General features: G+C 34.5%; 1 protein-coding gene across 2 annotated transcripts; it reads right to left on the reverse strand.

Annotated features, from left to right (window-relative positions):
* Positions 1-140: 140 nt before the first annotated feature.
* LOC133695792 (transcription factor bHLH49) lies at positions 141-4,472 on the reverse strand. 2 transcript variants are annotated; one of them, XM_062117734.1, is made up of 9 exons: positions 4,202-4,472; positions 2,473-3,673; positions 2,183-2,401; positions 2,030-2,095; positions 1,864-1,932; positions 1,497-1,568; positions 1,155-1,355; positions 688-775; positions 141-606 (listed from the first exon to the last, which is right to left on the reverse strand). In XM_062117734.1, exons 2-9 carry the CDS (start codon positions 3,412-3,414, stop codon positions 569-571), a joined length of 1,695 nt encoding a protein of 564 aa, XP_061973718.1. In that variant the 5' UTR covers positions 3,415-3,673; positions 4,202-4,472; the 3' UTR covers positions 141-568. The 2 variants fall into 2 exon arrangements, with proteins under 2 accessions (XP_061973718.1, XP_061973717.1); XM_062117733.1 differs by having other exon boundaries at positions 2,473-4,472.
* Positions 4,473-11,501: the final 7,029 nt, after the last annotated feature.

Raw genomic sequence — 11,501 nt, forward strand, 5'->3', positions numbered from 1 at the left:
GATATTGCAGCTCCTCAGAAGGACAGCGATTTTTGAAATTAAGATTTTTAATCAAGGGAGTGTTGAACTAAATCATGGGATTGGATCCACATTTGACATGAAATCAGAAACATTTCAACTAACTAATGTAACAAAATGGATAGCAAGAAAGAAAAAAGAATAGCATTACATCCTGTCATTGACTAACAAACAAACACAATTCCCATGGTTTTGTAAATTACACGGGCTAGACAACACACGAGTTTCCCATTAGCCTATCATTTGGAAGGTCGATCTATACATTTTTAAATTCATAGCCTCAAAACTATCCATTCGCATTTCTGGTAACAAGCATTATAATGATCAAGTGATAGACGCATGGAGGTTGCGGTAGTATCAATAGCCATCCAAGCTCTCAAAACCCTGCTGGTTAACTGCAACTAACCTCCAGCTTCAAACTGATCAGCCAGAAACATCTGTAATTTCACCATCTTCAAGATTTGAAGAGAAGCACAAGTGCTCTAATCCTCAAGAATATTAATACAAGCATATGTGCCTGAATATAACGCATTGAGGCCAAGGAGAATAATTAAAGTTCAACTTTCAAATGTCCTGGTGGCAGTGGCTCTGCAACAAAAAATATATATGTATTCAACATGGGATCATTTAGCATGGGAGATATTATATAGCAAACTTCAAGAGTCATACCATTTACATCTTGGCTGTCTTGGGGAGCACTGGTTCCATAGGTCATCTGGACAACATTGTGGAGCTCATCATCCCATACATTGGGTAGCTGTCGTCAAGAATATTAACCGAAAACAAATTGTAACACAAAGGATTTGAAGAAGGCCAAGTGGAAACAATAATTTCAGTTAATTGGTATTTTATCTTTAGAGAATTTCCACTGAAGTTTGAGGTCAGAATATCACCAGTGTTTTGATTAGGAGACAGAAATATGCATGCATGGTCTGAGTTCATAATTATCCTTCAAGTGTAGCATAAAAAATTCCTAGAGACCTCTATGCCTCGGGGCTTGTTTAATTTCTATACACAATGCACCAATTTAGTTGATGTCTACGTAAATCTTTGATACAAAAATATTTCCAGCACCATGTACTACTCTGTTCCTGAAATTTTATGGGTAAATTAAAAAAAGGGATATAGATGTGTACCTGAGCAGGTTCCTTGAATCCTGCAGTCATGGCTGTCAATTGAGAATTAATAGTTCTCCGGATTATGTCAGAGTGACTCTCCATTCCAGGAAAAGCAGTGGGAATAAGCCCTGGTTGAGATTGATGTAATGCAGGATAAGCCATTGGCATTTCTGAGGAAAATGCCAGAGAGGATGGAGGAACAGCACGTGACTGAAGGATCTGACAATGCAAAGCACTTTTGTGGCTCAGATAAAGCACATGAAGTTGCATTTTACTGATCCAAGAGCAAACTCTTGGCCATGCAAACCCTGGATATGGATTGGGTGCACGCACCAGAATAAAAAACTGACTAATACTCACATCTTTTGCGAGGAGTCCTTCTATGTTAAAATCCAGCCTTGGATTCACCGTTGCAAGTTTCATTGATAGAAACTGCAAAGAGATAAAAGGCAATCTCAACAGAAGCAAAGACAAGAGAAGTTAAATAACAGCATCAGAGAGACTGTTATTTCAATTGTTTGTCCTTATGTCGAAAGCAAGAGCTTAAGAGAAAGACCAGATAAGCTACTAATTTGCTCCATTTAAAGCAAACCAGAAAATAGTTCACATAACCAGGCTCATCTATCCAAACGAACTTTTGATGACGTTAGATTGTGCATGATGCATATGTAGTGGACTATTTAAGAACCACCAAATTGGACAAAGGAACAGATTCTCACTGTCTTACCTCAACCTGCCGCTGCAGTGATTGCACATAGTTAATGATTTCATCTAGCATCACTGCCTTCCCTGTGACCTGCAAGATCCAATTCATATCATGACAAGAACTGAATTAACAATTGAGTTTCCGAAGAATATGCTTCACCTGAAGCTATCAAATCCAACAAACAAACCTTGCTGCAACCAGGAACAAGGTCCTGTAGAAACTTCATCCTTTCACTGATCTTTTCCCTTCTTACCTGCAATCAGGATCGGTCATCTTGAGCCCACTCACTGAAATAGAATTCGGTTCAGATTCCATTTATGAGTTGATAAAAAGAACTTACTCTTTCCGCGAGACTATGGCTATTTGTTGCCTGGCCTCTTCGAGCTCTGACATGAATATATTCTTCTTTTGGTTGATCTGAACCCTGAGACCCCTGTTTACCTTGTTTACCACTAGCCTTGCTGGTAGTTGAAGTTGGTTTTTGGTCTCCCTTCTGTTGAGTTTCAGGGCTACCCTTTGCAGATTGAGGGGTTCCCTTGGCCTGATCAAGCTCAGCATCCTACCACCAAAAAATGATCATTACAAGCAATTTAATCAACATACCACCAAAAAAGGAAACATGATTGCTACCTCTCCACTCCTTTTTCTTTTCTTTGAGCCAAGGCTCTTAGCTGAAAGCTCCCCACAGTTGCCCTCCAACAATGATGGCTCATCTTGACCACTACCACCACTGAATTCAGCTTCGTCAGAGTCATTACCATTACCAGACCCCCCTACACCTTTTTTTGCTTCATCGCGAGATCTTGCAAGGCTTTCTCTTTTTGTCTCATTCTTGAGAGGGCTCCCTTCAGTAGCCATATGGTCAACAGACATAGAAACATCTTTGGAAGCTTCACCGGCGTTCATAACATTCTTTTGAGCTTGTCCACCAGATACTGATTTCATCCCACTGCCCACAAACACCTCTCCTGGTCCCTGCATCATCCCACCACCCCTCGAAAAAAGACCCATAGACTCAGGAACTCCAAAAGGATTCACCATATCACCAAAATCCCCTCCATTGAAGCACGAAAACCTGGCAGCACGCTCAATGAATGCAGAATCAGCAGGAAACTGTGATAAGCTCTGTGGGAGCACCCCTGGGGCATTCGGCAAGAAAATTCCACCTTTCAGCATGGAATTAGGTGGATTCCACCCCATTTCTAGTGTTCTATCAATACCATTTCTCAATGAAGCGGGGGCTCCTTTTCCAATCCCTACTGTGTTTGAACTGCTTGCAATATTTTGAACATTAATATCACAAAAAACCAAGTTCTGTGAATTGGTGGGATGTTCCCACATGGCTGGCCCAAATGAGTCTATCACAGAAGCAGAAGAGCAAGAAGCAGCACCTACTAGATCTCCTCTACAAACTGACATCTGATTATCAATGGGAACCAAACCCAGAGATGAGTTTGGGATACTGGTACTGTTAAATCGCCAGTCTGAGGACATGCCACCAGGTGAATGGTAGTTGATAGGATTATCATTGCTCTTTCCTAACTCAAATTTATCCTTGTCACTCATATCCATCTCTCCTTGGCAAAAATAAACAAAGGTAGCCAAGAGAAACACACCTCTCACAGTTATACTTGAAATGTCAGTAACTAGTCTACAGAATTTTAGTCAAATAGAAAGTGAATCTAAAAATTAACCAGCCCCGGAATTCTCTTGTGCCTCAATATAATTAGCCGAAGATCAAAGAGACACTGACTGAAGGATGCAGGGGAAATAGGAAAATAAATTTAAACAAGAAGCTCTAGTTTCTTCTATCTATAAAAAGAAGTTCCACCTGAGACCAGACACAAACAGAAATTGAACATACAGCGTGAGAAACTTCACAATTCACAGTGGTGTCTAGATATTGCTTCAAAAGCTCAATCCACCAAACAGAAAGAAATTACCTAAAACCAAACATATCGATAGCTAACTACCTACAAGGACATCAATTATTAGAACTAAACGAGAAAGACACACTTCAATTAATGGCCTTAAAAACACCAAGGCGCTGAACTTGAAGCGACCCAGTACAAAAATATGTACCAAAATTGCCACCACTTCCTAAGCTAACCCACCAAAGAACTGAAGTGTCCTAAAAATTGGAACAAAGGAAAGTACCCCCAATGGCCAAGGACACAAGAAACAAGATAAGCAGTAAAAAAGAAAGTTTCAAGGGAAAGCTGTCAAAGTGTGCAGGAAGAAGGCAGTCAAAAAGAAAACAAAAGAACATTGATTTCAGTACAATAAATAGGCCATTCAAAACCCTAGTCAGAGTTGTGGCAGCATCAGAGACAAGCTAAAAGTAGCAGGAGAAAGATACCCATTTCAGATTCTGTGCTACTTTTGGTACCCCGCTCTTCATTGAAGCCCTTTCCCACTCAAAAACAAAACTTTATTGAATTCTTTGGGTTCTGTTCTGTTCAAAACCCTCCTACCTCAGCTTTTTTAAGGCTTCAGCTCACACACACAAACACAAACAAGTGATGTTGAAAGAGAGAGGAGGATACAACCTTTTTTACTTAGAGAGAGAGAAATGAAAGATGGGTATTCGTGTCCTTGAAGAGAGAGTGAAAGCGAAAGAGTAATGGCAAAGGTCCTGCATTTATACCCACGCTTGCATCAAAAAGAGAGCTCTTGATGATTAACCACCGCCACTGCTACCGTAAAAAATCAAGATTATTAGTAAACCTTTATCTATCCCCACCTCCTCTTTCATTACTTTATTTTTTAATACCGGAGTATTTTCAAATTAATTTACATGATAACTTAAATAATTTAGTTCATATTTTACTTTTTTTAGATTGTGTTAAAAAAACTAAGATAGCTAGACCTAATCTCTTCGATCACTGCAATTATCCTAGCACCTGGGTTAATAACTTTACTTGCTGTGAGGAATAATACTCAGTTTTGGCTTTGCTTTGCTTGGCTTAGCTAGCAACTGACATTGCCAACTTTCATTGGTGATAAAGTATCTTATTCAAGCTTGTCCTTTCATTAAAAAAATTATTGAGAGGAGAGCTTTCTTAATGAGGGGTTTGTTTGGTCAAGGGCCCAAGATCTAGCTAGTTTACCCTCATTTTCTCAAGAATTCCACTGGTACCATCAAAGTCATGTAAGCGTAATATTTTTTTTTATTTTAGCATGTTGTGCTGCTGATAGCAACGTAACCCGTTCGTCTTATAAATAATATTTCTTTCTCTTCGCTATTTTCGTGTTGTAAACAGTGAGTTATTGCTGTTCATAAATCGGAACACAACTGGCAAGTTTTGTTCCCAATTTAGTATTCTCTTTTTGGGATTGCTTGAAACTCGACACAGCACTCACCAGGATGATTAAATGCTGCATTAAAGTGGATCGACTCATGCCACTGTGGGCAGCTTGTAGCTCTTCCTCCAGGAGAAGATTCAAAAGATCAAATTGTTTTGCGAAACAAACGATTTTATAAGAAAATTTCTTGATGCAAGTTGAGATATTATAATATTTGGCTCAGATTTTTCTTGGTCAAGTGATTTAGAAAAATAGTTAAAAATCTGGATTGTGAGTTTGCAGTTCTTGATGACTCAAATTGTAAAATATTCTTTCATAGTTATTAGCCTCATTAAAATTGATTGGTGGGTTGGCAGTGATGTATTTTCCCTGACAAATTGGGGAATCACCTGCAATACTAATTGAATTCTCCCATCAAGTCGGGGTGTTTTCGAGTTTTAACTAAAGTTTTTAAAATTATATCTAAAAATATCATGAAAAATTAAAAAAAAATTAAAAGCATTTTTATTTTATTAATGTGAATTTTCGGATTAATTTGTGCATACAATATTTAAAATTAATAATTATATTTAAAATTAATAATCATATAAGTGTAAGTTTTTAATAACTTTGTAGGATTTAAACAACTGATATTTAAATAGTAAATTTAAAATCTAAATAATTAAACTATATCCTAAAAGTTATAATAAAAAATAATTATATTTTTATCATTATCTAAACTCGTTGCAATTTTATTTTTTTTTAACTCCTTTATACTGTTGATGGACTGACCCCTTCTCTTTCTCTCATGTCATTATTAGTTAGCCTTGGGACTTGCAATCTCATAGACCCAAGCTGTAAAATAATGGAATCTCTTCCCCACTTTTCTTCACCAAATCATAATCTTTTCTTAGCACCGAGCATTAAAAAATAACCATGCGAGAAGTGAAAATGATTTGCGTTGATCGGATTGGTTTTAATTACGAGGTATGTAATGTGTTAGAGAGGAGTAGCAGGAAAAAAAAAAGTGTATTAAACTCCCATAAAATGTGGACATGCATGCTACCCAGAGCTCTATTTTTCCTTTTCTTTTCTCCTTTCAAAATGCAAGAAACCCTCGTGTAAATAATAATCATATCTTTGTACATTGTACAAGACACCATGAACAAAAATCTGTGAAGGTATAGTACAAGAGAGAAGACAATGAAAATAAATTTTTTTAAAAAAATACTACCACCCTATGAAAGAAAATAAGGGATCGGATTCCTTGGTACTATTTTCTCCCATTAGATTTTGAGAAAGCCAGGAAGCTGGCAAATGGGGCATTGCCACATGTACTTGTTTGCCCTTTTATAGGAGGTCAATTAATAGGTGTCTCCATGTATATATATATCATATATATATAGTACTAGATATTTTACAATAAACTTGACATTATTTTATTCTCAAGAAAACTTAATATTATTTTTCGATATAGAATATGGTAGGAAAAGGGTTGGCTCACGGTTGGCGATGGCTCTTCTTTTGGGAAAGCTAAAACCAAGCTAGCAACCAAATCCCATCCAAAGCAACATGACATGGGATGGGATGGTTGGGGATTCGAGATCTCTTGAGCAGAGCTTTAGAATTCTTTAACCTAAATCAAAGACTGCATCATTGTTGATCTCCCTCTCTCTCTCTCTCTCTCTCTCCCTCTACAGTGCCGATGCCATGGAGATGTTAATAATTAATAAAGTGGCCTTTGGTTTTAGCTTTAATCAATTAAAGCAAGCACGTTTGAGACTTTATATTAATACACCAATCTATAATATTATTACTGTACTTGAAAATAGTTAAATTATTACGTGTTCACATCCATCGTACGATTCCTTAGATCTTATATTATCCTTAAAGCATGCTAGCTTCAAATAACGTAGCTAGGGAACTCTTAATAATAACTCAAGTAATTATCAAACTGACAACATCCACCAACTATCAGGCATACCTTCCCTCAGGTGTGTAACTCGGTACTAGCATTTTTTAAGACTCTACACAATGAATCTATACGTGGGCTCGACTGACTTTTATTGTTTTCTCTCTAAGAAAAAGGGGCTCGGGTAAAAAATCTATCAGAGGCATAAATGGTCAATGACATTGGGGATAGGAGTCTATTTACAGATTATTGGCTCAATGAATCATGTTTAATCCAAGTGCATTGAGAAGATTGATGCAGTGTAACAAAATTGCTTACTATTTAACTCGACGAGGTTGGATTTTCATAATATAACTGTGACATGATACCCTGGAAGTAACTTGAGATCATGGTTTTAGATCGTTTTTCAATAACTAATGCTTGAGATGTAAAGATCTTGAGCGGTAGAGGGGGGAGGAATGTCAGTTGGGTCTACAAAGACCATGATAAAATCGCCTTAAAGCTGCGTGAATTTCATGCAAACATCATGGCAAAGCACGATGAGATGTTGTTGAGTGTATAGTTTTCAAACTTTGGCGAGTCTCTTTTGGTCCACTTTTCTGAAACACTAATTTCACACGACTCGACCTTCTTTCTTTTTTATAATCATCAGAGGATGCCTCTTGAAAATGTTCGGACCTTTCTCGTGCTTTTCTCTGAGAATTTTCAAATATTACTCGATCTTCTTTCACCAAGTTTCTGACCATGTTTCCTGTGAAAGTAAATGTTATTATATTAGGTATGGCACCCCTTGGATAGGTTGGAGAATTGTGATAAGAGAGAGCGCCTGCTATTCCAAACTCCCTGTCCCCTCTCGATGCATATGATTGTCCCAGAGAAGAAAAAAAAGATCAAAGGGTTTATGATTTTGCAGCCCTCCCTATACACGTAGATGTGTGAAAAAACAGGCATTTGGTAGACAGCTGTCAATTCTTGAAAACCCTAGCTTGTTATGTTTTTTTTCTTTTCAAGATAACTCCAGCGTAAAGAAAATATAACACATACCTGCTGAGTGGCGCTGCTCGATCTCTTTTTTAAATGATTTGTCACATAAAATATCAAGCTAATTTTTTATGTGTTTTTTTGATAATTTTAATATACTAGTATTAATATCTATATATATATATCTATATATATATATATATATTAAATCACAATTTGAACATATATTCAACGGAGAGCATTTTTATATAAAAAAAATTATATCAAACACGGTTGTTTTCCATCGGATGATATATTATATTTCATCTGAATTTTCGACATAAATTACCCGTCGATTGCAGTTCAACGTGCTGGGAAAGAAGGCCAAGGTAATTAACGTTCTGTTTAGATGACGTAGGATTTACGCCCTTGACAATTGACATGTCCATCTGATGATCAGGCTCGCTTTATCACCTGTCTCTTTTTCATTTTTTTCGTGTCATCACAGCTGCTTTTTTCTTTAAACTTTTTTTTTTCCCAAAAAAATGATCTCATCTTTCATTGTCATGTGCTAAAATTGTTGACTCTATCAAATTTTTTAGGTTGTGTTTGGTTTTTTTAAGTAGTTTTTAAAAAATTGTTTTTTAAATTTTTTATGTTTATTTATTATTAAAAAAATTGATTAATGAAAGATATCAAAAAAATTTGGTTTGATTTTCAAAAAAAGTATTTTTTTTTATTTTGAATGGAAAATACTTTTTGAAAATTGTAAAAAATTTAAAAATATTATATTATTTATTGATTATATCAAATTTAATTCTCAAACTCAGTTTAGAGCATAGATAGAATCTTTCTCTCAAATCAATTTAAGTAGTCCAATGAAACAAAAATGACAGAAATCGAGAAATATCACAAGTGTAATGTGAATACTGTGGTTTTTGCTGTTGAATTGTCATGAAAACTAAGTTATTATAAAAAATCATGAAGAATCTATTACTAGGTGTGGTTCCTGGACATCAAAGGGGTTACATTCTCCAAAAATAACTGAAACTTTTGCATTAAAAGGAGTTTTTGAGTAACTACTTGGATTGAATTACATAAATATCATTTTGGAACTTGATGTTATATGCGTAGTTGATGATTACGTGTCTTTTTATACCAGCCAAATAAAGTATGGTCTAGCTGTTAAAAATTACCAGGCTATATCATTTGCGAATAACTTTAAAATTAGAAGTGAATATTTTATGTTCGATTTAGTTTTTTTAAAAAAAACAATTAAATTAAATTTTAAAAAAATTGAAATCGGTTCAAACTGAATAGTTTCAATTTAGTTTTTTAGGATAAAAATTAATTCAAACCGGTTTGGCTTGGTTTTTTGATTTGATTTGGTTTTTTCCGGTTCGGTTCGATTTTTTCCGTTTCAAGTTTATAAACCAAAACCAAACCAGTCAGTTTTTTAAAAATTTTAATCAATTTAATCGAGTTTTTTTTCATGGTTAGATTTTTTTGATTTTTTTTCCAGTTTTTTCCAGTTTTTTTTTTCTCATCCCTATTTTAAATTATTCATGTCAAAAGAAATACCACCAATGTGATACACTGCCTTCTTAGGTCTTCAATTAGATGTAACAGTCTAAATTCTTGGAGTTATGCTCCAGATTTTTTGTATCCTCGAGTAAACACTGTTGATCAAATAAAAATACTTCATTCTTTAGAAAAAGAAGAAGAGAGAAGGTATTGCTAGTTCACATTCCATAAAAAGGCAACGATGGCAGATTCGGACTGCTCCGCTCCGACCCGACCCGACGTCACGGACCAGGTTCGACACCGCTTTCTATAAAACATGGACCAGCGTCTTTCTGTGATAGACTAGGATTTGATACGAAGAGGAGAAGCAGTTCAAGTGGGGGTGTGCAAGAAGGGTAGTTGTAAAATGCAGTATTCATCATTGAAATTGTATTTTTTTTTTATTCACAGTAATTGAAGCATCTTACATGTATCTCAACAAATGTTTATAAACTTTAAAGTTTATAATTAGATAAACTTTCAGTAAACATTAATATTAATAACTTTAGAATTCAAACTTGAAATCATAGAAAAACAAACATTTTAATTTCAAATTCTTACCATGAAATACCTGCTATATAATTGAAAATGAACCTTTTATTTCTCCTGATCTGGGATATTCCGTGAATTCATCATGATGGACAGAGTTGGGTAAAATGCATGGTGTGAGGTTTTATAAGGAGGAATAATTTTTTATTTTTTATTTATTTATTTCTGGGCTGTGTCTGCATAACAACCGATATTTTAAATGGAATTGAAGGTGGTTCTAGCCTTTTTCTTTAATTATTATTTTTTATTTCGTTGAAAAATGAGACTTTAATTCGCCTCTACATGCCATGATCAGCATTTAACTCTAATAGAATACATTATCATTGTAAAAGTTTTACCTTAGTTGAAATCCAGTAAACTTTTAAATATTATTATTTTTTTAAAAAAAAAATCTTCCTGTCCTTTAGATTCACTTGCCATCGCACATTCGGAGATAACATTCCCACTGCACGCAAGGCTTCAAATGTTGCAAAATGGTATAATAAATATCAATCCACTGAAGTAAGTACATTCTTTTTTACATATAGTTTTTTTTTTATCTTCCTTTCTTACATATCTGTATTCTTAGATCTTCTTTACCATCACATTAAATGAAAATTAACCACCTAAAGTAAATTATAATCTTTTCTTCACTTGTATCAATAAAAAAATAAATCAACCAAATAAAATTACAAGTTATCGAATAAATAATATTTTTTCTAAATTCATGTTAAAAATAAAAATGATACATAGCTTAATAATTTATTGCAAATTTGATGGCAATACTTACAAGGAAGAAACGATCTTTTTTACATTTTACTATGTCATTATCAAACACAAATTCGTTTTTCTATAAACTCTTATCTTTTCATTTTTCTTATATTTTTGTTTCAAGTTAGAAGGTGTTTAATATTGAGTTTTAATATAATTTTTATCAAAATCTAAAATTTATTTTTATTTTAAATTATTTTTTTAGTATTTTTGTATCGATTTGATGTGTTAATGTCAAAAATAAATTATAAAAAATAAAAAATTATTTTAATATATTTTCAAGCAGAAAACACTTTAAAAAACACTTATCACTATACTTTCAAACAACCTTTTCATTAAAAATGAGACTTTAATTCGCCTTTACATGAAAAACAACAAATGATATATTAAATATAGCCGGAAGAAATAGAGCCCATAAATCTGACTTTACCTTAAATTTGTATTATCTTTTTAATTTTGAGTAAAATAGAGTATAATCGAGAGAGTGAAAAAAAATCCCGGCTCTGAATTTGGGTTGTTATGACATATATCTTTCTCCTCTGTGGCTTCTTTTTGGGTGCAATAACCCAACTTGAGCTTAACCCCGAGTTATCATCTTCACGGCTACGAAGGACTAGTGCAATCAAGTCCAGCACAGCTA

Source organism: Populus nigra, chromosome 6 (assembly GCF_951802175.1).
Source record: "Populus nigra chromosome 6, ddPopNigr1.1, whole genome shotgun sequence".
Taxonomy (NCBI): Eukaryota; Viridiplantae; Streptophyta; class Magnoliopsida; order Malpighiales; family Salicaceae; genus Populus; species Populus nigra.

What these genes read in the sequence shown, in the direction of transcription:
- LOC133695792 (XM_062117734.1), bottom strand. Translation starts at nt 3,414, where the DNA reads ATGGATATGAGTGACAAGGATAAATTTGAGTTAGGAAAGAGCAATGAT. An exon ending in CACTGCAGCGGCAGGTTGAG is followed by an intron (nt 1,569 to 1,863) that starts GTAAGACAGTGA and finishes ATCTCTTTGCAG; the next exon opens with TTTCTATCAATGAAACTTGC. An exon ending in AGACAGCCAAGATGTAAATG is followed by an intron (nt 607 to 687) that starts GTATGACTCTTG and finishes TTTTTGTTGCAG; the next exon opens with AGCCACTGCCACCAGGACAT.